The sequence below is a fragment of the Mustela nivalis genome (genome assembly GCF_964662115.1).
Source record: "Mustela nivalis genome assembly, chromosome: 5".
Classification (NCBI taxonomy): Eukaryota; Metazoa; Chordata; class Mammalia; order Carnivora; family Mustelidae; genus Mustela; species Mustela nivalis.
Genome location: NC_139024.1, coordinates 40,704,712 through 40,730,634, shown reverse-complemented (window position 1 = coordinate 40,730,634; position 25,923 = coordinate 40,704,712). Strand labels below are relative to the sequence as shown.

The 25,923-nt window shown below is 41.3% G+C and overlaps 1 protein-coding gene across 1 annotated transcript in view; it reads right to left on the bottom strand.

Moving 5' to 3' along the window:
- Positions 1–3,919: 3,919 nt before the first annotated feature.
- Positions 3,920–25,923, bottom strand: part of RRAGD (Ras related GTP binding D) — a 43,309-nt gene continuing 21,305 nt past the window's right edge. Inside the window, exons 3-7 of the mRNA XM_082730596.1 lie at positions 20,364–20,563; positions 19,092–19,206; positions 18,168–18,310; positions 13,355–13,503; positions 3,920–6,830 (exon numbers count right to left, since the gene is read on the bottom strand). Coding sequence (XP_082586722.1) covers positions 6,679–6,830; positions 13,355–13,503; positions 18,168–18,310; positions 19,092–19,206; positions 20,364–20,563 — 759 coding nt within the window. The 3' untranslated portion in view covers positions 3,920–6,678. The remainder of the gene's footprint in view (positions 6,831–13,354; positions 13,504–18,167; positions 18,311–19,091; positions 19,207–20,363; positions 20,564–25,923) is intronic.

Genomic DNA, 25,923 nt, shown 5'->3' with positions numbered 1-25,923 from the left:
GGGCGCCTGGGTGGCTCAGTTGGTTAAGCAACTGCCTTTGGCTCACGTCATGATCCCAGAGTCCCAGGATCAAGTCCCACATCCAGCTCCCAGCTCCCCGGAGAGTCTGCTTCTCCCTCTGACCTTCTCCCCTCTCATGCTCTCTGTCACTCTCTCTCTCTCTCTCAAATAAATAAAATATTTTTTAAAAATTTGTTTAAAAAAAGAAAAAGAAAAACTAATGGTGATTTATAAACAAATAAATAAAATTAACAGAGAGGGAAGGAAAATATTTTAGGCTAAAAAAATCTTCAGGTATCTCTGATCTGGCTAATGGCTTCATTTATTCCAGCAATGCCTCATTAATTACAGGTCATGACCCACTAGTGGATTGTGAAATCTTTTTTAAAAAAGAAATAAAGAAAAAAAATACTAGAACACATTGTATGTAGGAAGGATACTATTTTGTGAGTTTTGTTTTGTTTTTAAGTAATATTTGTGGGGCACTGGGCTGGGCCAGTCAGTGGCACATGTGACTCTTGGTCTCAGGGTCATGAGTTCAAGCCCCACATTGAGCACAGAGCTCACGTAAAAGAAATAAAAATAAAAGTAATATTTATAAGGGGTGCTGGCTCTGGCTCAGTTGGTGGAGCGTGTGACTCTTGATCTTGGGGTTATGAGTTCATACCCCACGCTGGATGCAGAGGTTACTTAAAAATAAAATCTTTTAAAATAACAAAAAAAAAATTAAAAAATAAACTCTTTAAAAAAGTAATATTTAGGGGCTCTGGGTAGCTCAATGGGTTAAACCTCTGCCTTCGGCTAAGGTCATGATCTCAGGGTCCTTGGATCGAGCCCCAAATTGGGCCCTCTGCTCAGCAGGGAGCCTGCCCACCCCAACCTTGCCTGCCACTCTGCCTACTTGTGATTTCTCTGTCAAATAAGTAAATAAAATCTTTTTTTTAAAAAAAGGTATTATTTATAGGTGTAAGTATGTGATAGTTTGCAGTGTGGATTGTATTTATTGCAGCTCACAACAACAAAGAATTTATAATGGATTCCATGAAGGGTTAACTCCTACACTTCTATAAAGTGCTTTATTTTCATTACTAAAATCCTTGCATCTCTAAAATCTGCCTTTTTATTAAGCACAATATCTCATACATAATAGGTGTCCTATCAGTCACTGATGAAGAAAAAAAATGATCATTTCCCTCAGAAAATGACCAAAAAGAAAGGAATCAAGACTCATGGTTCCTCTGGTTTACCACACACCATACAGTCATGCTGGTTCACCTCTGTTGAGGGAGGATGAGCCATGGCTGGGGAGGGAGGTAAGAACTAGAGAGGCAGGTTATTGCAAACGTTCTTGTGGAGTTTGATATCTGTAATGGAGAGCCATGACCCGTGTTAAGCAAGAGACTGATGTGGTCAGCATGGTGGGGGTTTAGGAAGGTCACTCTGAGTCTTGTGTGGAGAATGGAATGAATGGGGATGGATGAGGTGGAGAGATGTTAGTTGAGAGGCTGTTAAGATCCAGACAAGAGGAGATGGTGCCCTAAACCAGGATAGTGGCAAAAGAGATGGAGAGAATAGAATGAATAGAGGTTTCTAGGGGCACCTGGGTGGCTCAGTGGGTTAAAGCCTCTGCCTTCGGCTCAGGTCATGATCCCAGGGTCCTGTGATCGAGCCCCACATCGGGCTCTCTGCTCAGCAGGGAGCCTGCTTCCTCCTCTCTCTCTCTGCCTGCCTCTCTGCCTACTTGTGATCTCTGTCAGATAAATAAAGAAAAATTAAAAAAAAAAAAAGAATGAATAGAGGTTTCTAAAACTGAGCTGAAGGAACTGGGTGGTTGATTGGATGGAACAAGCAGGAAGGGAGAGTCAAGGAGGCCCACGTTTCTGGCAGGGACTGCAGGGAGCATAGTCACACCACCATAAAAGGAGGAGAAGGTTTAGCAAGAAGGAAGTGAGTTTAATGTAGGGCATATTAGATTGGAGGGTCCTCTTATGGAAGATTCCAGCAAAAATACGCGACTGGCAATTTTAAAGGTAGGTCTGCAGCTCAAGAAAATGTTGGGGTTGAAATGTATCTTTTTTCTTTTTTTAAAAAATATTTTCTATTTTTTAAAAAAGATTTATTTATTTGTTAGAGAGAGAGAGAGAGAGCGTGATCACAGGCAGACAGAATGGTAGGCAGAGGCAGAGGGACAAGCAGGCGCCCCGCCGAGCAAGGAGCCCAATGTGGGACTCGATCCCAGGATACTGGGATCATGACCTGAGCCTAAGGCAGCTGCTTAACCAACTGAGCCACCCAGGCGTCCCGAAATGTATCTTTTTGAATTTTAATCCAATGTTTTTTTTCTGTAATTTTGTTTTCTATACATATGGTTGCACATACTGAAGTAAAAGGTTGAATGCAGCTAAGATCAAAGGCTTATTATTCTCTCTTGATTTTCTCAGAATTTGATATACTTTTGCTTCTCAGAAAACCAAATGTCTGGAAAAGGTATTTGAAATCTCTTCTGATATTTAAATACTCTCTTAATATTATTTTCCGTGTTGGACTGGGAAGAAGGCCGCTTAATCTTGAGTGAAGTACCTCTAGAAGGCTGCTTTTACTCATTCTCCTGTGAGAAAAGGTATTTCTTTTTAAAATTTCCCTGCATTTTAGCCTTCATAGCCCCAGGTGGCAGTAAATCCTAAACTTCAAGTTCCCATCTTCGTATTTGTAAAGGCAGGGCATTTTAAAGGGACATGTGGTACAGTTGCTCAAAACAGTATTGAGAGGGTGAATTCTCCAACCAGACTCCCAGCCTTGTATCTTATTAGTTATGTGATCCTGACCACGTTATTTCAACTCTCTACACTCAGTTGCCGGATCTCTAGGAGTGATGATAGTACCCACCTCTCGGGGTTATGAAGATAACTTCTGTAAAAGCATTTGAGAACCTGAAATATTATGTGCATTCAATCATTGCATATTACCAGGAAGTAATTCTGTCAAAGACATTTTTTTCCTCCTAAACTCAACATCAATACTGATTAAAAGTGGTAGAGAAATATTATTTTAGATCAGGTTTTCCAATCAGAAACAGAGTTTTGTATATAAGATATAATATCTAAAGCTGGTCTTCTCCGGGAACTCTTAGGGATCCGTAGAAGTCAGTAAGAGTGGAACCCTATGATGCAAGTCAGAATCGATAAGGTAGCCTGTTTGAAAAGAATCTCCAGACAGGAGGCGCCTGGGTGGCTCAGTGGGTTAAAGCCTCTGCCTTCGGCTCCAGTCATGATCCCAGGGTCCTGGGATCGAGACCCACATCGGGCTTTCTGCTCAGCGGGGAGCCTGTTTCCTCCTCTCTCTTTCTGCCTGCCTCTCTGCCTACTTGTGATCTCTGTCAAACAAACAAAAAAAGAATTTCCAGACGGTTAGGGATTAGGACAAGAGCAGCAAGAATTAGTGTCCGAAGTTTACTGAAAACAAAACAAAACAAAACAAAAAAAACCAACAGTTCTATATTCCAAACAGCCATGTTCCCATGAAAACTATGGAGAGATAAAAGGGAGGATTTAAAAATAAAATATAAAAGTGCAAATAGAGTGATTTATCTTCATTTCCACAAGATGAAAGCTGGTCTATCAGGACAAACATTTTACTAAAGGGACCCAACAGGGCCAGTGAAGCAATGATATTCATAGACGGTTAACAATCTCAGAAACAGGACGGGCCCCTTTACCAAAGAGAATATTCTGCTCCCAGAATGCTTAGTTATGAATATGTCTGAAATAAAACGAGAGCCTTACCAAATCATGAGCATGACACGTGCTTTTAAATTGGCATTAACATTCTTGAAAGCAATGTTTTAGCAAAAATTACGAATGATGTCCTGCTTAAAGCATAATACTATGCTTGATTAAAAATTACAAACAGTCTATAGAAGTTAAATGCATACCATACTTTAATAATCAAGACAGTTCAGCCATTTTTCTGGAGTACGTCTCAGAGTTAGCATATAACCCGTATAGTAACAATATTGCTGTGTTTCCAGTCATTTTATATTTAAGGGCCCAAAATATATTATGCTCACAAAATAACACTATCCATGAATGCCAACCAGGTTTTTTTTTTTTTTATTATTCCTTCAAAAACACTCTACCCTGGTCATACACACTCATTTATATCACTAAAAATAACCCAAGAGGGTAATTCACAGTCTCACCTCTCACCTCTGATTGCCCTAAAAACCTGTAGGTCAAGTTCTCCACCTTTGAAAATGAGCAAACATGTTCCAGAGAAGTCACTGTAGCCATGTATTTGACTTTGTATTTATACATCTGAGACCTAAACAGGACCATACACATTACAGTAAGCTATGTTCCATATCAAAAATAAAATGTAGAAGGAATAGATTTTGTCATTCCAATAGCACAGACTTAAAAAGCTGAACACTTAGACATAACTCCTACATCTGTCTTTAACTAAGAGGTCATTGCCATGCTTACAGGTTTGAGGCAGTAATCTACGTATTAGTGTGTGATCAATCAAAGAGTGCACTTACTACCGTGAACTTGGGTCCTATGCCATACGATTGTTTTTGCTTTTCCCCCAAAGAGTCATTTGCTCCTGAAGTTATAGACTTTTAAGGCACATTTTAACAAAAAGTCATCATCTACCCAGCTTAAAAATGGAAGCTCCTCCTGGTTACAATAATATATACCTAAGTAATGTGTAATTTACCAGGTAGGCAAGTGTCTCTACCTTGAGGATAAAGTCACATTAGAAAAGTGATTCCTTATTTCCTTAATCAAAAAGAAACATTGTGTAAAAAATATCAGAACATTAAGTTTATTAAGAAGAACCCATATGTAACAAGCCTGTTGGCAAAGATCCAAAGATCCAACAGGATATAGGTCTAGAAATTAAGGAAAAGTCTCCTTTGGAACCCTGGGTTCCTACCCATCCAGGTTTCTGAGCAGGAATCATGAGGGAGTTGGGTGCCTTAGTGATTTTTAGAAATTTCCTTCCAAAATGCACAGACCCTTGGGAGGACTCAAACCTTACACTTCCATCAGCTACCATCTTGCATTGCAGTTAGCAGCCTCAAAGGAATAGGACTTGGGGAGGGAAGGAGGGAGGATGGAAGGAAGCCACAGATAGAGACGGGATAGTTTCAAGGGCAAGTCACTTTAGGAACTTGGTACATTTTGCTAGGACCAGCTTTGACTTCCTTATGAGTCTTTGCTTAAAAATAAATAAGTATATAACATTATTTTCCAATACTCACAAGTCGGGTTTAGGGCACTGACCCTTGGGACAGATATAGAATTACCTAACAGACAGAGAATTATCTACTAGGAATGGTTTGGGGTGAGGGGAGATTTAGGAGTCCCTTAACATCCTGAAAGTGTAAAGTAAACATAAGTGGGAGAATTTCACAGAAACAAACACACAGCTAACTGTGATGTCTCCTCCAGCTGACCTCGTCCCACTGATCATTAGAGGTCTGCAGGATAGCTTTTCAGCTGTGCAGAGTGTGCTGCTGGCTGGCTGAATTCTAGTTCAATCCTAAGGTGGGAATGGGCAGAGTCCCCAAGGCACACGGTCATGGTTGAGCAGGAGACTAATGGGTGACAAACGTGCTCACCGGGGCTATGCTCTGTGTAGAGATCTGAGACATTCCCTGTGGACATGATCCTCAATAAACATTTTAAATGTTGCACAATAGGCCCACTTCACAGGGGGGCCAAACATACAAACTGTAGATCCATTTTTAAATCTCTGAATACCCATCACCTACATTTGGGAAACCATGTGACCTCTGATGTAACTTCAGCCCCAGTGGCAGTTACAGAAAAGCCTCCATAAACCCTGAAATTCAGCAACATTCCTCTTTCTCTCTAGTGATTGGCACCATTTTGGAAATCTGGTCCCAAAGGTTCTAAAGAACAGTAATGCAGCAAGAAGGAACAACCTCTCTGTATAAAATGATTATAGAGATGTGTGTTGAGGTAAAGAGCTTTGTAAAAACTGTTGAGTAGGGAAGTCCGGGCACGGCTAGTGACATTTTTAGGTAAGTTTGGTGCTAATATTATTCTACAAAACTCCTGTTTACACCAGTTATAAACAGGAGACAGTTCTTATTGCTCCTGGAGCTTGCTGCCCCAATCTGTTCCAGCTCCACTGAAAAATGGTTTTTCTCAACAATTAGTAGCAAAGATTCCCAAATTTATAAAAAAACAAAACAAAACCAAAAAAACATTGCCAGTTCATTGCTTTTTGATTTCTGAAAGCCATAGAGATCTGAACAACACTACAGTATGCATGTCCTTGACACCAAGTACAGAAAAAAGCTTAGAAAAGTCGTTTTATCAAAGTTCAAAGAAAAAAAACATGAAAAAGAGCAAAATATATACAGTTCCTGGCAGTCCTCACACAGGAATTTCTGACTACAGACCATAAAAGTTTACATTTGTGTAATGAAATTACAGTAGATTTTACTTCATTGTTAAAATACAAGTTTCGGCTTCAAAGTGCTCACTTTATTTAAAAAAGAGAAGATCAAGAGGGCTGAGGGGATTTTTTTTTTTAAACAACAAATACGTCATGTGTCCCAATCTCCTTTTTCCTCTTCCTTTAGTGCAACACAGCACAGGAGCCTCACTGCAAGGTCTGACTCGCAGAGATACTCCCAAAGCCTCACTACAGCAGCACGTTAGGGGTCCCATTGGGGGTGGCTCCTTTTTTCTTCTGCAGCCGATTCTGAACCTTTCGAGATTTCACCATTTTCATCCTCACCTCGAAGACCTCATGGATGGCTTTCCGGAAGCAATGAAAATTATAGTCAATAAGCCCTGGGGGAAAAAACAAAATATTTTAGACATGTCGCACAGAAATAACCCCCTCATGGGGCACCTGGGTGGCTCAGTTGGTTAAGCGTCTGCCTTGATCTCGGGGTCCTGGGATCGAGTCCTGCATTAGGCTCCCTGCTCAACGGGAAGCCTGCTTCTCCCTCTGCCTGCTATTTCCCCTGTGTGTATACTCACTCACTCTCTCTTTTTCTCTGACAAATAAATAAACAAAATCTTTAAAAAAAAAAAAAAAAAAAAGGAAAGAAACAAAGAAAGAATCTCCTCTTGTCGTGTCTGCCATGGCCGGGACAAGCAACTAAGGGGAAGCAGAAGAGCGGCCTTAACAGAACGTCCACAGATTTCCCTAGAAGTTGTAGCTGCTTGAGGAATCGCAGGCGATTTTCTGTCAATGTACATGTTTTCCTAAGGGAAGGTTCCAGAGTACAGACCACATTTTCAAAGATGTCTATGACCTACAACATTGAAGAACTGAAGTGTATTTTTTGACCTATCAGAATTCAAGATTTCTTACAATTAAGATATATCCTCCATGAAATATTTATTATGTCTCCCCAAAAGGGATTATTCAACTGACTCTGACTGGAGGCAGACCCTGACTCGAAGTGTGGCCAAGATCTCAAAGCTTCAGTACCCATCATTCTATTGATCCACATTTATTGATACCTATTACATAATTTAAGCCACTGTCAGGAGCCCTAGGGAAAGCAAGATCCCCGTCCCTGATTTTAGAGTTGTGGCAGTCACCTCAGGTCAACAGCAAGCTCGAAGTTCAACCAACAACGCTCTCAGTTTCTGAACTCTAAGTAAATTTCAAATGCAGACGAAGTAGGGGAGAATCATTTTGTGCTTTCTGAAATCATTGGTACAAGAATGGAATAGAAGATTAATCCCAAGTCTTGAGTGCATTTTTCAGCACACTAATTTGTAAAAGTGTTGAGAACAACATTATGTTTATACCAATTAGGCTAAGGCAGTTGGTTCGATGTATTATTTTTACATTTATTAAAATAACTAGCCCAACAACTGCTTCCATCCACGGAAGTAATGTTTCCAAAGCCCCAACCAAAATAAAAAAGAACTGGGATTCAAGCCAAGGACTGAAATTCTTCAAAGCAGTCAAACAACGGCAAGTGCACTGGAGGGAACACCAGCTCAGCTTCCAGAAGCAGGAAACCTTCTCAGTGGCGCCCTCTGCTGCTTCTGAAGCGACACTGACCACAGTGCAATAAAACCTCCAAGTCATCTCCTCAGACAACACTACTGGAATCAGGGGGGGAACTAGTAAGAATTAAGTAAGCCCAGGGGCACCTGGCCGGCCTAGTCAGTAGAGCACGTGACTCTTGATCTCAGTGTTGTGAATTCAAGGCCCACGCTGGATGTAGAGATTACTTCAAGATAAAATCTTAAAGAAAGAGAAGCAGCTCTTTTCTGCCGGAGGCTTTCACAGAACTTCCTCCACTGCACATGGACAGGTACGAGGGATATGGGAACGAACGTTCTGAAGGCACCTCAAACAGGGGCACAGAGGAAGGCGGGTCAGTGCTGCAGTCTCCCATACTCAACTGGGGTGACTGCGTTTGTTCCACACAGCTTCTCAGAGACTCTCTCGTACTGGGAGTGAACATAAAACTGCTCATTGGCGCCACGGTGGGTGGCTTTTCTACCTTGTCTCATTTTCCTACTTCCTCATTTTTGTTTCTTGGGACCATCTTCCAAATAAAGAATGTAATTAAAAGAAAATAAACAAGAAGCAAAGAGATTATTTTATTTAGTGGAAACTGGGATAGGAGATTCTTTGCTTTTACATGCAACCAACTGCCTTAGGAAGAAAGCTTAGTTAGAAAAACTGGCTCAGTGAAAATTCAACTTGCACAAGTCTTCTGTTGACAGTTCCTGACAAATATTAACTTACTCATCTTCGCAATTTAAAATGTTGGGGTGTCTGGGTGGCTCAGTGGGCTAAAGCCTCTGCCTTCGACTCAGGTCATGGTTTCAGGGTCCTGAGATGGAGCCCCAGATCGGGCTCTCTGCTCGCCAGGGGACCTGCTTCCCATCTCTTTCTGCCTGCCTCTCTGCCTACTTGTGATCTCTGCCTGTCAAATAAATAAATAAAAATCTTTAAAATGTAACAGTATTAGGGCCCCTTGGTGACTCAGTCCGTTAAGCATCTGCCTTCGGCCCAGGTCATGATCCCAGGGTCCTGGGATTGAGCCCCGCATCGGGCTCCCTGCTCTGTGGGAAGCCTGCTTCCCTCTCCCCGTTTGTGTTCCCTCTCTATGTCTCTCTCTGTCCAATATTAAATAAGATCTTAAAATATATATATTAAAAAAAAATCCAGAGAACTTAAAAATATTTAACAAACCCTAGGCCCCTCTCCCAGGAATTCTATTCTAATTGTTTGGAGGAGGACCCAGAGGTCCGTATTTTTTAACTGCCTCCCTTCCTAAGGTGCCTATGGAGCAAGGACTGTGGAGTGTGTGTGGAGCCAAGGCTGAAAACACCACATCTGCTTTTGATCCTCTCCTTTCTGCAAAAGTAGTCACAGAGATCATTAATGAAAACCCAGACAGAGACCCAGCATGAGGCAAAGCTAACCAACCAGTGCCGGTTGTTGGCACCAAGAGGACTCTACAACACTTGAGATTAAAACCACATAACCAGGGATGCCTGGGTGGCTCAGCTGGTTGGACGACTGCCTTCGGCTCAGGTCATGATCCTGGAGTCACGGGATCGAGTCCCACATCGGGCTCCCAGCTCCGCGAGAAGTCTGCTTCTCCCTCTGACCTCCTCGCTCATGCTCTCTCTCTCAAATAAATAAATAAAATCTTTAAAAAAAAAAAACCCACATAACCAGGGCCACCTGGCTGGCTCAATTGGTAGACCACACAATCCTTATCTTGGGGTTGGAAGTTTGAGCCACAGTCTGGCTACAGAGATTATTTAAAAATAAGAATCTTTAAAGAAGAAAAAGTAAAGCAACAAAACCAAACTACTCTACACATTTATAAGCAGTAAGTTCTTTTTAAAGACAACTCCCTGATCCCCAGGGTGACCAAGTCATTCCATTTGCCAGGGACATTCCCCTTATCAAGGGAAGGTGCCCTCCCATCCTAGGCAAATGGAGATAATCATTTTAAAGAGCACACGGAGTTTAACACGATAGGGTTAAATCTGTCTGCAATTTCCTAGTTGTCATATTAAAATACCTAGGTTTCTAGCTAGTTAATTCTACCAAATCTGTCAGTCCTTAGAGATGATCCCACCTAACTTACAAAGATCCACATAATAAACTCCTGCTTAAATTTATTTCCACAACCATAGATGGATGTTAAAATTAGTGGGCCAAAGTTTGAGGAAGAAGAGGATTTACATAACCTGAAAATATGTATTAACTACAGTGGGAAAGACAGGAACTTTCCAGAGGAAAAACCTGACAGACATGACCTTGACTAAATCAAGGTGAACACCACCAGTAGTAATAAGACTTATCAACATCATGAACCACTTGATATGATGCACTGAGAAGGACACATTCTGGTCAAAGTGCATAATCTTGTTCCAACTGTGTGGAAACAGCAGACAAACCCTTTCTGAGGGACATTCTACAAAACGATTGATTAGTACTCTTCCAAAGTGTCAAGGTCATGGAAGATAAAGAACTATCAGTGACTGGAGAAGACTAGGAGGAATCATGATCAAATCAATTTGTGATCCTGGGACAGAAAAAGGGTATTTTTGGAAAAACAGTGAAATCTGAATAAGGTCTGTAGTTTCTTAATGAATACTAATTAATTCATTAATACTATTAATTACTATTATAGTAATAGAGTATGTAAGATGGGGAAAGTGGATTGAGGAATCTCTGTAAGCAATGTAGTATTTTTGCAACGTTTCTGTTCAGTCTAAAATCAGCTGAAAATAAACAAGCTCTCCAGGTTGACGCTAATATACCCTAAATTTTAGGAGCTGCCACTACCCTAGATGGTTTGGGGGCTCTAGTTGTACTATTTGCATTGTATTTTATTTAGCTTGCAAAATCAATGTAAAATATTAATCACCAAATATAAATTCTGGAAATATCTGTAATCATGGAAATATATGTATAATGGGTTGTACACAATACACACAATTGAGTCTATGTAAGGACAAGCCCAGGAATCTTAGCTCTGACTTCCACACACTGGTAGGAGAAACTTGAAAAAAAAAAACTTACTTAACAGCTCCTGGGTCTGGGTAAAATCATCTATAATTGAGAGAATGAAACAAGGTATTGTCCTGTCAAAATTCCACGAGCCTACTATTTAACCTGTTCTTACTTTCAGCAAGATGAAACTAAGGAATAAAAGATTAGCGCCACTTAATTAAAAATTTTGAAGGCCAAGAACACAAAAGGCAAACTGGTTGGTAACAGTCAGTAAATATAGGAAAAATATACAACTTCACCAAGAAGCAAGGAAATAAAAATTCAAATGATACTAGTTTTTAATAATTAATTTTTTAGTGCTAATACCTAATATTGATAGGAATACAGCAAAACGGACACACTTATATTCTCTTTGTAGCAGAAACCCATAACATCTTTTGGAAGGATATTTTGATAATATGTATTAGAAGCCACCAAAACATGCCTACCCTGCCCTTGGGTAATTCCACTTGCTGAAGTTTTTTCCTGAGGAAAAAACCAAAATGTACACAAATATTCAGTGCAAAGAAGGTCATCACAGATTATTTACAACATTAAAATCTAAAAACAATATAAATTCTTAACAATAAAAGAAACTAAAATGATACAGTTAAAAAAGGCTTAGTGAATTAGAAGGATGTCTGTAATTACCTCACTGTAATTCAGTAATGGTTACAAAGTAGCATTTATCTTATCATCACATATGGATAGCGACATAGCCACAGATGAAAAAGTCCAAAAAGTTGTAAAGAAAATGTTGAGAGTGATTTCCGAGTGAGAACTTAGGTATTTCTTTTTTGCTTATCTGTTACTTCTAAATTTTTAAGTGAATCTACTGCTTTTGTAATAAGAAAGAAACAATAAAAATCTAAATTGTGTTTTCATGCTCAAGGACTTGGAAAAATTTCCAAGATATAAATGGTTTAATGCTGTAAAACATCTGACAAAAACAAAATAGACCATTTGGCCCCCTCTTGTTGGCAGGAAAAGAGGGATGAGAGAAGAAGGCAAGATGGGAGGGAGGAAAGGAGAAAGAAAATCTCAAAAATGTAACAGAATTTAGCTCTAGACGGCAAAATGGAGTGGTTTTATTTTGTTTTGTACTTCCCCAAATTTTCAAAGTTATTTCTATAAAGAACATGCATGCTTATAAAGGGGGGAAAAGCTATTTTAGTAAATGTTACTGTTGGCATGCTTTTGGGAATTTTCCTACCCCCCAAACTGGTAAATCATGCCCTAGTTGCTAGCAAAAATCCCTAGCAAGTCAGTAAGCTGTTTTCAATAGTAATTTAAATTTAAATAGTACTTTAAAAAAAAAAAAAAGTAGGGGCGCCTGGCTGGCTCAGTAGGTTAAGCCTCTGCCTTAGGCTCAGGTCATGATCTCAGGGTCCAAGGATCAAGCCCCACATCGGGTTCTCTGCTCGCCGGGGAGCCTGCTTCCCCCCGCCCCCGCCTCTCGGCTTCACTGCCTACTAGTGAGCTCTGTCTGTCAAATAAATAAACAAAATCTTAAAAAAAAAAAAAAAATTAAGTAGTAGTTTAAATTCCCAGTTTAAACAGTAGGGGGAAAATGAGTATCTCTATGAGGTCAGTTGCTTTAGTTTTACTTTCTCTGTATTTATTTACTTAACTGTTTTATATTTATATATAATATATATTTATGTATTACACATTTATATGGTATTATGTCACATTTATCATTTATTTATATATCTTTTGTTTTTGTTTCACTGATTGGTGACCTTCTTAAGTATATTCCCATCTTCCCTTTTCAGAATCATGATGTCAGCCCTGTGTTTTGAGGACTAAAGAATGTATAAAGGCTGAACAGAAGTGGAATAGGTCTCACTTAAATGCTGTACAAGTCCCCTCTCCTTTCCACAGGGATCTCCAGCGGTCCCACCGTCCCTAGGACCTTCTAGAGGAGTGGACCAGGAGAGAGGCCGCGGCCCTCACCACAGGCTGCTGGGCCCCTGTGGCAAGAGACATTACAGCCTGTCAACAAGGCTTCAACCAGCTTCACTCCAGGGATAGCCAGAGTCCCTGGGGCCCCTTCTACCTCATGGCAGCTGCAGCACTAGAGGGCAGACTGGCTCCTGGATCCCAAAAGTCTGACAGCCCAGGGTGGGGGGTGGGAGGTGGGCGGGGAAGGACACCAAGGGGACTTGTGACACAAGTCTGGAAGCTTCAGGAAACATGCGGCCGACCACCCACCATCCACAAGCAGTAGAAGCAGTTATCAGTCTGAAGTGAAATGGTTTCATTTAAAGCCTCCCCCCCCCCACACACACACAAATACACACACACACACACACACAATTACCTTTTCTTTCAAAGCTTTCCTCTCTGACAAAGCAGACAAGAGCCAGGAACTTTGTCACCTCTTTTAAATAAAGAACTGTTGTATTGTTCAGCTTTATGATGGCCGTTGATTCTTTGTCATAGGGGGTTCCTGCTCCATCTTCTTTGAGACTAAATGGGGACAGAAACCAGAACATATGTGACCACTGGGAAGAAACTACAAAATGAAACCCAGCGACGGAGACCAGCTTCACTACACAGAGCAATAATCATAACGAGAAGTCGTTTACAATTACAGGGCCGTTTGGCAGAAGTCTTCGAAACACACAATCACAAGAACGTGCATGGTGTAGGACGGTCCCTTCTTAGGGACACAAAGAGTGGCTGCTGGACAGGGAGGCATCTCCCCAGGGACCTTCGCAACACGAGTGAGGGGTGGAGGTTAGATCTTCTCCCCTCCATAGCCCATAAGGGCTTCTTGAGTTTTCCTGACAGAGTAACCGGGCTGTCAAAAGCATTGTCTGATGAAGACAGAGGAGAGCTGAATGACGCTTCCCAACTACAGAAGCCTAAGGAGACATGACAGCAAAACACAGGCCTAGATCCTGGATCAGGGATCAAAGACAGAATTGGGACCACTGGTAAGATTTGGATACAGACAATGTATTAGTGCAATATTGCAGTTGTGCTAAATATGCTTAATTTGGTAAACAGTGGTCCTGTAAGAGGACTTTTTTTTTTAAAAGAGACAGACACCCAAGCAGCTAGGATCAAAGAATCATGATGTCTGCGATTCACTCTCAAATGGTTCCGCAAAAACAAACCGCAAAATGTATCAGAAAAAGAGACAGTAAATATGGCAAATTGGTAAAAAGGGGTGGATGCAAGTGAAGGGTATCATACAGGAGCTCAGTGCACATTTTCTGCAGGTTTGAAATTTTTTCAAAATAAAACAGTAAATAAATATACTGATCTCTCTCTTTTTTTTTTAAGATTTTATTTATTTATTTGACAGAGAGAGAGATCACAAGTAGGCAGAGAGGCAGGCAGAGAGAGAGAGAGGAGGAAGCAGGCTCCCTGCCGAGCAGAGAGCCCGATGCGGGACTCAATCCCAGGACCCTGAGATCATGACCTGAGCCGAAGGCAGCGGCTTAGCCCACTGAGCCACCCAGGCGCCCAATATACTGATCTCTTTAAGAAAAGGTGTGGCCTGCAGACACAGATGACTTGGGTTTGAACCCCAGTTCACTTATTATGTGAATTGGAAAGCAAGGTAACATGTTGGAGCCTCAACTCCCTTACCTGTATACTAAGAGCAATTACCTCAAAGTCTCTCAGTACAATTAAATAATAGATATATAGCATTGAGCACAGTGCTGAGACCCTGTAAAAGGCACAATGAATGTAAGACGACGACGACGATGCCTTTTAATGACCAAAACTGGACCCTCCGAAGACATTGATGTAATCAGACGTATGAGTCCTCTTCTTATAGGCAAAGGAGCACTTCCCTGCACCTGTTCCCCTCATCTGAAACTCTGTGTGTGTGTGTGTATGTGTATTTATTTTTACCTCCCAAATTAATGAGTAATTGACCAGAAATTTGACTTAATTGGAACTATGCCAGATCTCACTAATACAACAGGGGAACACAGGTGGTGCTAAACCTGATCCCTTTGCAGAATAAGAGTCAACATTTACAATGTGACAGGCACCGTTCTTAGCTTTTATCATGACTTCTCTATCATCACGCCATAGACTCCTCTAAGCTGGGTATCAAGGAACCGAGGCTAGGGGAACTAATTTGGTCAAAACTGATGATGGGGGTAGAGCCGGGATCTCAAACTAATCTAATACCGAGTTAATGTTTTTAGTCTCATAAATATCATAAGAAGGTAGGGTGACAAACCAGATTAAATGAAAGTCTGAATTGTAGAGTATTTCAAAGGAAATGTAAGTTATTAGTTTTGAGAATATTTTAAACCAGCACATACATGGCTACTTACAAGTAAACTGGGGAAGAAGGTTTTTTGAAAAAGGATTCAACTCACTGTGACCTACCAAAACGTTAAAGAAAAACCTGTAAGAGACTGGATCTCAGATGTTAAAGATGCTTTATCAGAATTCTTAATGTCCTTTGTACTATTTTTAGCTGCTATTTTTCTAGGCTGAATTTCTCTTGCTAATAAGTGATGTTGTGAGAAAAATAAACTGAAACTTTTGAATTTTTTACCTAATGAAGAAAATTTACTAATGGCAATTAATAACAAGAAAAAAGTCTTAGGTGATAATGTTAAATGCATAAAGCAGGATACATATAAAATTTATATATACAAAGATCACATTATCCTAAAAATTACACAGAGAAATTAAGAATAAAACACATTAGGGGCACCTGGGTGGCTCAATGAGTGAAGCATCTGCCTTCAGCTCAGGTCATGATTCCAGGGTCCTGGGATCAAGCCCCAGGTCAGGCTCCCTGCTCAGTGGGGAGCGTGCTTCTCCCTCCGCACCTCTCCACTCTCCCTCAAATAAATACATGAAATCTCCAAAAAATAAAAGTAAAAAACACAATAAAATATATATACTGACTATCTCTAGGTGATGAAATTATGGGTTACCTTAATTTTATTCTTTATGCTTTTACGTATTTTCTGCGATGAGCACGGACTGCATTCATACTCAGAAAAAATGAAGTAAACAAATTGGAGAAACCAGAAAGACCCAAAAAACTACAAGTAAATACCGGTGATGGATTACAGCTGCAACTCTGTGCTACTACTCAGGTCTGTGTTCACAAAGCCATGAAAACCCAGGCAGCCACAAAGTATTTTAAAGCCTGCGTGCGTGCCTGGAGAGCCAGAAACTCCCCAGATGACTGAGCAGACTGACCAAGGCACACCTGCCTCGGGCCCTGCTGGTCTCCACGGAGCAGCTAGGAACTGGCAGCAAGCCTGTTTCCTCAGCGGCTGCCAGTTAGCTGGGCTGGCTCCTCACGGCTCCAGCAAAGGGTGGGGAAACTCCAGGGCCCACGCCCAGTTGGTGACCCACACTGGTTCTTAAGGCACCTGATGGGTTCTCAGGAAATGCAATCTGACTCCTCCCACTGCCTGCTGCCCTCCTCCTGTTTGTTTTAGCTGGGTTAGAGAAACTCTGATTAGCATCATTACATGAACAGCTTACCACTTACATCTAATTACCATATGGCACAATAAGGACTACGCATATCATTAAAGAGGTGCCAGATTAATTGTGTTTATTGTATTTGATTACCACAGCAATCTACACTGTAATCAGGATACGTTCAGTTTCCCTGACTATTTCAAGGTCAATCCACTGGAGTTTAAAAACAATAGAATGCTATAGAGCTGTCGTCTTAGAAAACAAGGTCTGTTTTGGAAGCCAGATGGCAGTGTTTAATAATAATACTAAGAAGGCAGTAATCTTGGGAGTGAGGTCTGCTCCTGAAGTCAGATGGCAATGTAACATAATAATAATAACAACATTTATCCAGGGCCTACCAGGTGAAGCCCAGTGACATGTCACCCTCACTATGGTCTCACAGTACCACTTTCCCTGTCTCATAATAGAAAGGACCCGGCGTGCACGTGTGTATAGCAGAAGAATCTGAGCTGAGGGGTCAAAGGCTCTTCAGACAGAAGGAGAGAGAAATGGGGAGACCAAGACCCTTCCCGAAGCTGACAGAGGAGGCTGTGTGAGGCACGTCACAGCTGGTGCGTAAAGAGGAAGATGAACAAGAGCCTTACCCATCAATGACTGGATAAGTGTGTAAGAGTCCATATAAATCAACAGCAACAGCGTGATCTTAATACGACAGACAAACAAGTTCAAACTTCAAACTAGTTCACTCTCTACGACACCCATTCAGGAAATTAAAAATTACGTGGAAATGTTTCTATGTCTGATACCAGAATCAATTTTCTCCACCCCTTGTTTATTTTATAATATTGTAACTGTACAGGAAGTTCTGTTTTCTAAGACTCTAAGACCATGATAATAATCAGGTAATGTTGTTTGCTTCATTTTGTAATTCTCTGCTGCTCATAAAGGAAGACAAAGTATGTTAAAGAAAATCCAGTCGTTATTTCTTACAGTGAAGAAGGGAACAACTGTTGTTAATATGAGATACATATTCAAAGTCTGAGGATCCTATTAGTCTCTCCCAAGTGTGTATGACATTATGATATGATGACAGATTTTTCAGGAGAACGCAGAAACTGTCAGACTTTTGGTTCAAGTTCTGATTCTGTCCTTTACTGACAGTGTGAGCAGGGGTTAGAAACAACCACTCTGAACCTCAGTTTCCCCATCTGTGACATGGGGATAGTAACTCCCATCTCATGGAATAGAGGGGAATTAAATGATATAATGTATGCAATATGCTTATTAGCAGAATGTCAGGCATTTACTCAATAATTTTTGTTGTTATGGCATGCTGTTTATTTACAGATCTCAGTCATTTAAAACAAAAATATTGAGATATCTGGGTGGCTCAGATGGTTAAGCATGATTTCCTCTTTCAGCTCAAGTCATGATCCCAGGGTCCTGGGATTGAGTCCCACTGAGGGCTCTGTGCTCAGCGGGGAGTCTGCTTCTCCCTCTCCTGCTCCCCCTCCTTAGGTTCTCACTCTGTCTCTCTATCAAATAAATAAAATCTTTAAAAAAAAGTAGCATTTCTTATCTTCAATATACTTTAAAAAAAACAAAAGTATTAAAATCAAGTAAGTAAATGCAAATGTTACAAAGATTATGCACAGTTTCATTTCCTAATCGGAAGTATGTCTGTTCGTACCCCGTAGGAGTATTTTACTTACCCATAAATACAAGAGATGTCAATAACGACATCGATCATATCACAGCAGAGCTCATAGGTTTGCATATCCACTGGGGTACTATCAGTTGCAATATAAATTTTACTGACCACGTCAAAGAGAAATGCCTTTTCAATTCCAGAATTCTGAAACAAAAAGACGATGCTATCTTAAAGCGACAGCTGATTTTAGAACATCATCACTATATAAAAAAATTACATGCCATCCTCAGTGTAAAATATGAAGGAGCAAAAATTAATTTACTAAAGATTTTGTTACAATTTCAATCTCACGTAAAGTTTTATAATGATATGCATAAGAAATGGAAAATTCTTATTTTTCATTAATTATTTATTGTAGGTAAACAAATTGGGCTTGTTTCTTGGCTCTTAGAGATGCAGTTAGGAAAAAGCAAGGAAAAACACTAATTTTACTGACTATAAATTTTAAAATGAAATATATTTAAAAAATCTAAACAAACCCCAAACTGTGGAGTGACAGAGTAAATAGGAGTGCAACCAACAAGTCTGACTCAAGTCAACAGCAGAGCTGGCCCAGAGCTGATGGTCTATAGGACTCATTCGCCAGTGCATCAACCACAGTGTTTAACATGTAAAAAATGTTCAGCAGGCTCTATCTCATTGCCACAACCACCCTTAAAGCTTCCTAAATCTCACAGGGCTCTATCCACATTGAAGACTGCCTATGACTTTAACAAACACTCTACTTATAGAACAGAAATGGTTTGGGAACTGAAAGTTTAAAGAACACAAAACAGTATGTTTTGTGTTGGAGCAATCTTCCAGAGTAATCCTTCAGTGACCCTGCAATGCCGTAAGAGCAAGCAAAAATAAGACTCTCTTCACGCTCGCAATGTTATTCTAAAATTCTGCAAATGATTCTACCAAGAGGATGTTATTTACTTACCGAGATAAAGATGTTTAGCAAATTCTCCAGGGTGGGGAGTTGTGGAATCAGTTTCTGAACCACTTTGCTAAAAGCTTCAAATATTGAATGATCATATATGCTCGTCAAATAGAAGCTGAAAGAGAAAACAGTATTTCATCACACTTTCCTTCTGACTGGGGGACAGACTGCTTAGGCTGTCACAACAGCCTATACCTACGTTCTATATCAGCCTATATCAGCGTTCTATACCTACTGTCCCTACACATGCATTCTAGCCCCCTTCAGAATTCAAAATGACCCTGGCGAAAAATGAACATGTGTTAACAAGCCATTCCTCCCCAGCTCCCAAAAAGCAAGAATTGTGCATTCTCATCTGCTGACTGGCTGGACTGGAAAGCCTAAAAATGCAGTGGTATGTGCCCATACGAGCTTTCTTACATTCTGCAGAAGAATCCACACCAGGTCATCTCTACATGTTCCTGTTAGGTTAGTAATGCCTATGTTACTGGTATTGAGGCATCTAATATTTTCACTTTCCAATTTGCCAATTGAATGATGCATACACTTCCCCATAAAAAACTGATAGAGGGGTGCCTGGCTGGTTTAGCCGGTAGACCATGCGACTCTTGATCTTGGGGTTAAGTTCGAGCCTCACGTTGGGTGCAGAGGTTACTTAAAAATAAAATCTCAGGGGCGCCTGAGTGGCTCAGTTGTTAAGCATCTGCCTTCAGCTCGGGTCATGATCCAGGGTCCTGGGATCAAGCCCCGCATCAGGCTCCTGGCTCGGCGGGAAGCCTGCTTCTCCCTCTCCCACTCCCCACTTGTATTCCCTCTCTAGATGTCTCTTCTTCTCTGTCAAATAAAATTTAAAAAAAAATAAATAAATAAAATAAAATCTCCAAAAAAACCCTTAATAGACAAGTGGTTTTCCTCTGTATTTCTATTTGAATTATCTTCAGAGTTATCTTTTACTTGTGGCTATAAATACTATCCTGTTTATTAAGAATTGTAAACTTCAGCCTTGATTAACTTCCTGGATTATGTTCTTGAGTTTTACGGTTTTCATAGGTGGGAAAAATTAGCTTAAGCCTTTTTTTTAAAAAAAAAAAAAAACAAAAACGAAAATTAGAATTAGTACATGCAAAGCTTGCTTTTCCCAAATACTGTCCCAATGTGTACAGCACAAATAAGGTAAACAGGTGAATACCACACCGCTTGTGCTGACTTTGGACTCCACACCTGCTTCTTTCTGTTGATGAACTGTGATCCCAGAAGGGTTTCTGTTCTCACCTGAGGTGAATTTTTTCTAATCCAGCATCGGCAAGGTCATCGTTTGCCCTCTGATGAATATCTCTTTGGGTCTCAATCTTGTGATCATCTGACAGACCATCGACTTTATGAATAAACACCTCGAAGTTGATGTCAGTGTTCACTTTGTAGGCCCTGGTCACGGTGAGGTGGAGCCTGGCCAAAGCCTCCATGTAATCGTCCTGGGAACAAAGGCACACTCCTGTCAGGGGAGGCCAAAGACTGCTATGCTACCATCCACAGACACTCGATTTTCCTGTTTTACTGAGGTATGATTGGCAAGCACTGTGTATATTTGAGGTGTACAATATGATGTTTTGATATACGTATACATCACGAAATGATCCCCCCCCAACCAAGTTAATTAATCTATCCATCACCTTACTTCACAGTTACCTTTTTTTCCCTTTCATACTCACTCCTAATCTGGAAACCATGTAGGTACAATCCTCCAAAATAGTTTGCAAAAGCCCAAATAAGAGCTGGTTTCATGGAATGCAAGATTGAAACTGAAGTTTCATGAACAAAGAGATGAAAAGGGCTGGAAAAACACAGCTGTAGGCAGTTACGTAGTAGCTTGATGACAGTCATTAAGACCAGCGTTACAGTTTTCTGAATTCAAAATGGCCCCATACCACCTAGGACCTTCCCTGGGATACTATTCTTCCCAGATTTTTGAGTCCCTGGGTGAACTGTGATGAACAGTTAAGAGATGGAAACGTGATATGGGTCACTGGGAGGATGGGGAAGGAGCCAGGAGGAAAGATAAGAGCACTGGTCTAGAGCAGAGGTCAGCAAACCATGTCCTGAGGGCCAAAATGGACCCACTATGTGTTGTTTATAAGTAAAGTTTTATTGGAACACTCCTCTATTTACATACCGTCTATGGCTGCTTCTATGGTACAGTGGCAGAGTTGAGGGGTGTTCCTCTGAGGAAACCCCTTGGAGATAGTACAGCCAGCCTGCAAAGCCTAAAACACTTACCATCTAGCCCTCTACAGAAGCAGTTTGCTGACCTCTGATCATGAGTAACTGACCCAAATAATGTAATACTATTTTTTCCTCCTCCCTACAAATGACACTTTTATAATAATATGATGAACATCTGCTTTTGCATCTTCCTGTTTAAGAAATCAAACAGTAGGGATGCCTGGCTGTCTCAGTTGGAAGACCACGCAAGCCCTTTTTTTTTTTTTTTTTTTTTTAAGTAATCTGTGCACCCAGCGTGAGGCTCAAACTCACAACAATGAGATAGAGAGTTGCATACTCTATCAAGTGAGCCAGCCAGGCTCCCTGAGCATGTGACTCTTGATTTCGAGGTCTTAAGTCTAAGCACCACATTGAGCATAGAGATTAATTAAATACATAAACTTAAAAAAAAAAAAAAAAGAAACCAAACAGTATATCCTGAATCCCTGAGGGTCTCTCCCCATTCTCCCAGCCCACCCCATCACTCTACCCCCAACCCTCCAGAGGTATCCACTATCCTGAGTTTAGTGTTTATTCTCAATCATCTTTCTCCAGTACTACATACCTATGTATCCCTAAACAACATACAGAATTCATTTAAAATGTCTTGAAATTCAGGGGGAGGCCATCTGAGAAAGGACAACAAAGAAAGGTTTCCGGGTGGCGGAAATAATCTACGTCTTAACTGTGAAGTGGTTACGAGTTATATGCATTGTCAAACTCACTAAACTGTACACTCAAAATGAACACATTTTATCGTATTTACTAATTGTTATTGTTTATGTCTTTTTTAAGATTTTTTATTTTATTTATTTGACAGAGAGACAGATCACAGGTAGGCAGAGAGGCAGGCAGAGAGAGAAGGGGAAGCAGGCTCCCTGCTGAGCAGAGAGCCCAATGTGGGGCTTGATCCCAGAACCCTGGGATCATGACCTGAGCTGAAGGCAGAGGCTTTAACCCACTGAGCCACCCAGGCGCCCCTTGTTTATGTCTTTAACTGAAGACAGGGAGTTAAGGGGACACATCTATGAGCAAAACCAGCCAATGTCAAGAGAGTATCACCATCTCAAAAGATTAGAAGCTATTACTGTAACTTCCCTGCCAGGCGTATAAAATTATCTGACTACCAACCAAGTGATGGAAGTGGCACATACCTACCAGGACTAAAAATAACATCTAAAAGAAGAAAATACTTGCTTCATTAGAACAGAGGGGGCGTGGCTGATTTTTCTCACTATGTTTGTTACTATCTTCTACAACAAATAAAAATACAGGAGAAACACACCACCTTTGTTCCTATTCCAAAATTAGATCTAGGAATTACAGGCAGGTCACAATCACCAATGTAGAGGAAGCCGACCCTCCACTGTGGATCCCAGGGCTCATGTGACATGGCTTCAGGGGGCCAAGAGTGGCCCTGGGGTGTGTGGGACATGTAGTAGGCTCTGCCTGGGGGGCAGGTGGTGTTATACAGGTAGCTCACAGAAAATCACTCTGGATACTTTCATGCTCCTTCATTTTATAACATTCTGTGAGGACACATTTTCTCCTTGATGATATATTTATCTGGCAATCCTGTGATTGTGAGGAATTCACAAGGAAAAAATAAAAATATGAGGCGTCAGACCAACAGAGCCTTCTTTAGAAATAAAGGCAATGACGTTTGAGTGCCTGCCAAGACTGCCTGAAGTTTACGTTTCTTTTCAGTACTTGTAATTACATCATATAAAAATCCCTGAAAACATGTTTTTTACAGTCTGCTTCCAAAGCAAAAGTATGTATTACATAGACTCTGAAATAGCTTATTTCATTATTCCTTTTTAGTAAATGAAAGGTCTCAACAATGTTTTTCGGCCCTTTTTAAAAAGTGGGACTTAAAAAGACAAATTTCTCCAACATTCTTCTATCTTTCTCTGCCCTTAAGTTAGAAGAAAGAAAAACAAACACAAGAAACAAAATAAAAGAAAACACACAGGGGCGCCTGGGTGGCTCAGGGAGTTAAGCCTCTGCCTTCAGTTCAGGTCATGATCGCAGGGTCCTGGGATCGAGCCCCACATCGGGCTCTCTGCTAGGTGGGGAGCCTGCTTCCTCCTCTCTCTCTGCCTGTCTCTCTGCCTACTTGTGATTTATCTGTCAAATAAATAAATAAAATATTTAAAAATAAATAAATAAAAAGAAAAAAAAATAAATAAAACACATTTACCAGTTCAAACTGAAGGGCCGCTTTTCATGTTCAGGTAAAATTAAAACCAAATTACAGCGGCAACTTAAAAATAGTCAAGCGAAGCTTTTTTAGCCACCGTATAGCCACAGTACAAACACCTAGGATAGAGTTGCGTTAGACATTTGAATTCTAGAAATGCCAATTGCTACAGAAGCACAACACAGTACTGAAGTGAGTACTTATTAAGCCACTGTCTTGAGAAGATGAGTCATCTGACTGCAATCTCCTTACCCGAGGGTCAGGCTACTGGTGCTGCTACCTCATTCAACAACTACAGAAGCAGCAGCCCGGTGATGTAGGGAAAGCACTGGAGCTTAGAAGAGACAGGTGAGTGGGACGTAGCCAAGGGCTCGCCAGCATCCCCCCCTCCCTTGCCCCAGCCCGCACCCAGCTGCTCGGCTCCTCCTGTCCGCCCCAGCTCCCTCATCTCTGTGCTGGCAGACCTAGGCAGGAAAGCAGGGCCTACTGCCAAGGCCACAGATGGGCCAGAAAACAGGTCAGTACAAGCGGGACAGCCAGGAAAGCCGCGACTGGCGGCAGGACCTGGACCTGATGCAGGTGTCTACAAGCATGCTTTTCCAGATGGGCCCAGGGGAGGGGAGGCCTGCTGTTCACAGGTCCGGTGCGGGAGTTTAAGTCTCTTCCCGGCGCACCACCACCAGAAAAGAAAGAGCGGGCCCCTCCTCCGGACGGCCACGCTCCCACAGCAACACTGGAAGTATTTATGCAGTGCAATCGCTTGGAACGAAAAGGCTTCGTTACTGTATTAAACAGGCACCTGGTTCCCCGAACGGGTTTATGATGAGCTCAGGCAGGAGAGCAGTCTTCTCAGAGAATGGGTTTCCAAGTACGGGCTCAGAACCATTACTAACAGCTTACGTATCCCTGCCTCCCTAACTCCATCGGCGCTCCTGGAAGAGCCAGGTGTGCTCAGCCCATCTGTCTGACTGAAGGCCCAGTTTCAGGAAAACAGCATGCCCTGAACTTAGAGCTGGTTTAGTGCATTCCTGGAAGGACTCACTGCCATTGATCCCCCACAGCTGTAAGAGAGCCCTTGGGAGAGACTTCGGGCTCAGCTGTGCTTCCACGACACTTTCTAAGAGGGCCTGGACACAGAGAGTTTGAAGAGTGTCACTGTCCCAGTTCTGTTCCCTGTACTCTTTCCTAAGATGGCCATGCCTGAGATGCACCTGTAGTCTGCTGCTTCCCTCCCCTCCTCCCCTTCAACTGCTGGCTCCCACTTCACAGGTGAAAGGCCCAGAGGACCAAAGAGACAATTCACAAGACTAGTCGGTATCCTAAAAAAGTGAATAACTGATTTCTGGGTACAAAGGCCCTTCACCAGTCAGGGGGTCCCCACATCTTTGTTTTCAGCAAAGTTAAAGGAAAGCCCATTCAGGATGTCTACTGATAACTACTAAAAACAAGCCTTGGTTATAGAAAACTGGGCAATTTACAGGATGTAACTTGGAAAGCGTTTAAATAATTGAGCGAATGCTATAACAAAACTCATCCCATACCATCTACTTATTTATGCGAACAAGGTTTCTCAGCGCTCACATCGACACAATCAAAAATAGAACTTATGCCAAATTCTGTCTTATTCAAGTATGCATAGGTGAATTAAGTGGGAAAAGATCCACTGTCTTAAGAGGTATACTTATTAATCAAATTTTTACTTTTTATTTTTAATAGTTACCTATAAAACACATAACAGTTATGCTGTCAATCAATTGTGTACTATTAAGAATTACAATAATTTTTTTTTTAAGATTTTATTTATTTACTTGACAGAGATCACAAATAGGCAGAGGAAGGCAGAGAGAGAGGTAGGGAAGCAGGCTCCCTGCTGAGCAAAGAGCCCTGACGCCCCGCTCCATCCCAGGACTCCAGGATCATGACCTGAGCCGAAGGCAGAGGCTTTAACCCACTGAGCCACCCAGGTGCCCCAATCATTACAATAATTTAATTCAAAAGAAAACCTTCACAGTTAGAACTTTATCTTCCTAGGAAAGAGTAACCATTTTAAAATGCACATTTATATGCATATTTTTGTTACAGAAAACCTGTGCTGTTTTACAGATGTCTGTCCAGAGTAGGGGGACAGGCAGGGGACACGTAGTTGCTGTCCTTGGCCTGTATGGCGACCCCCTGCGTCTCTGAGGTTTCTGTGATTTGCTGCAGTGCTCACTGCTCACTGATTAGGGTTCCACAGAGGGAGACTTTAACCCTTTGCAACCCTGACAGCCCCCACTGAGAGACCTTGTTGGGTATAAAGGGCTATTCCTGATTCTTGAAAAACAAACAAACAAAACATTACAAAGAACTGGTATGGACATGGGAGGCACT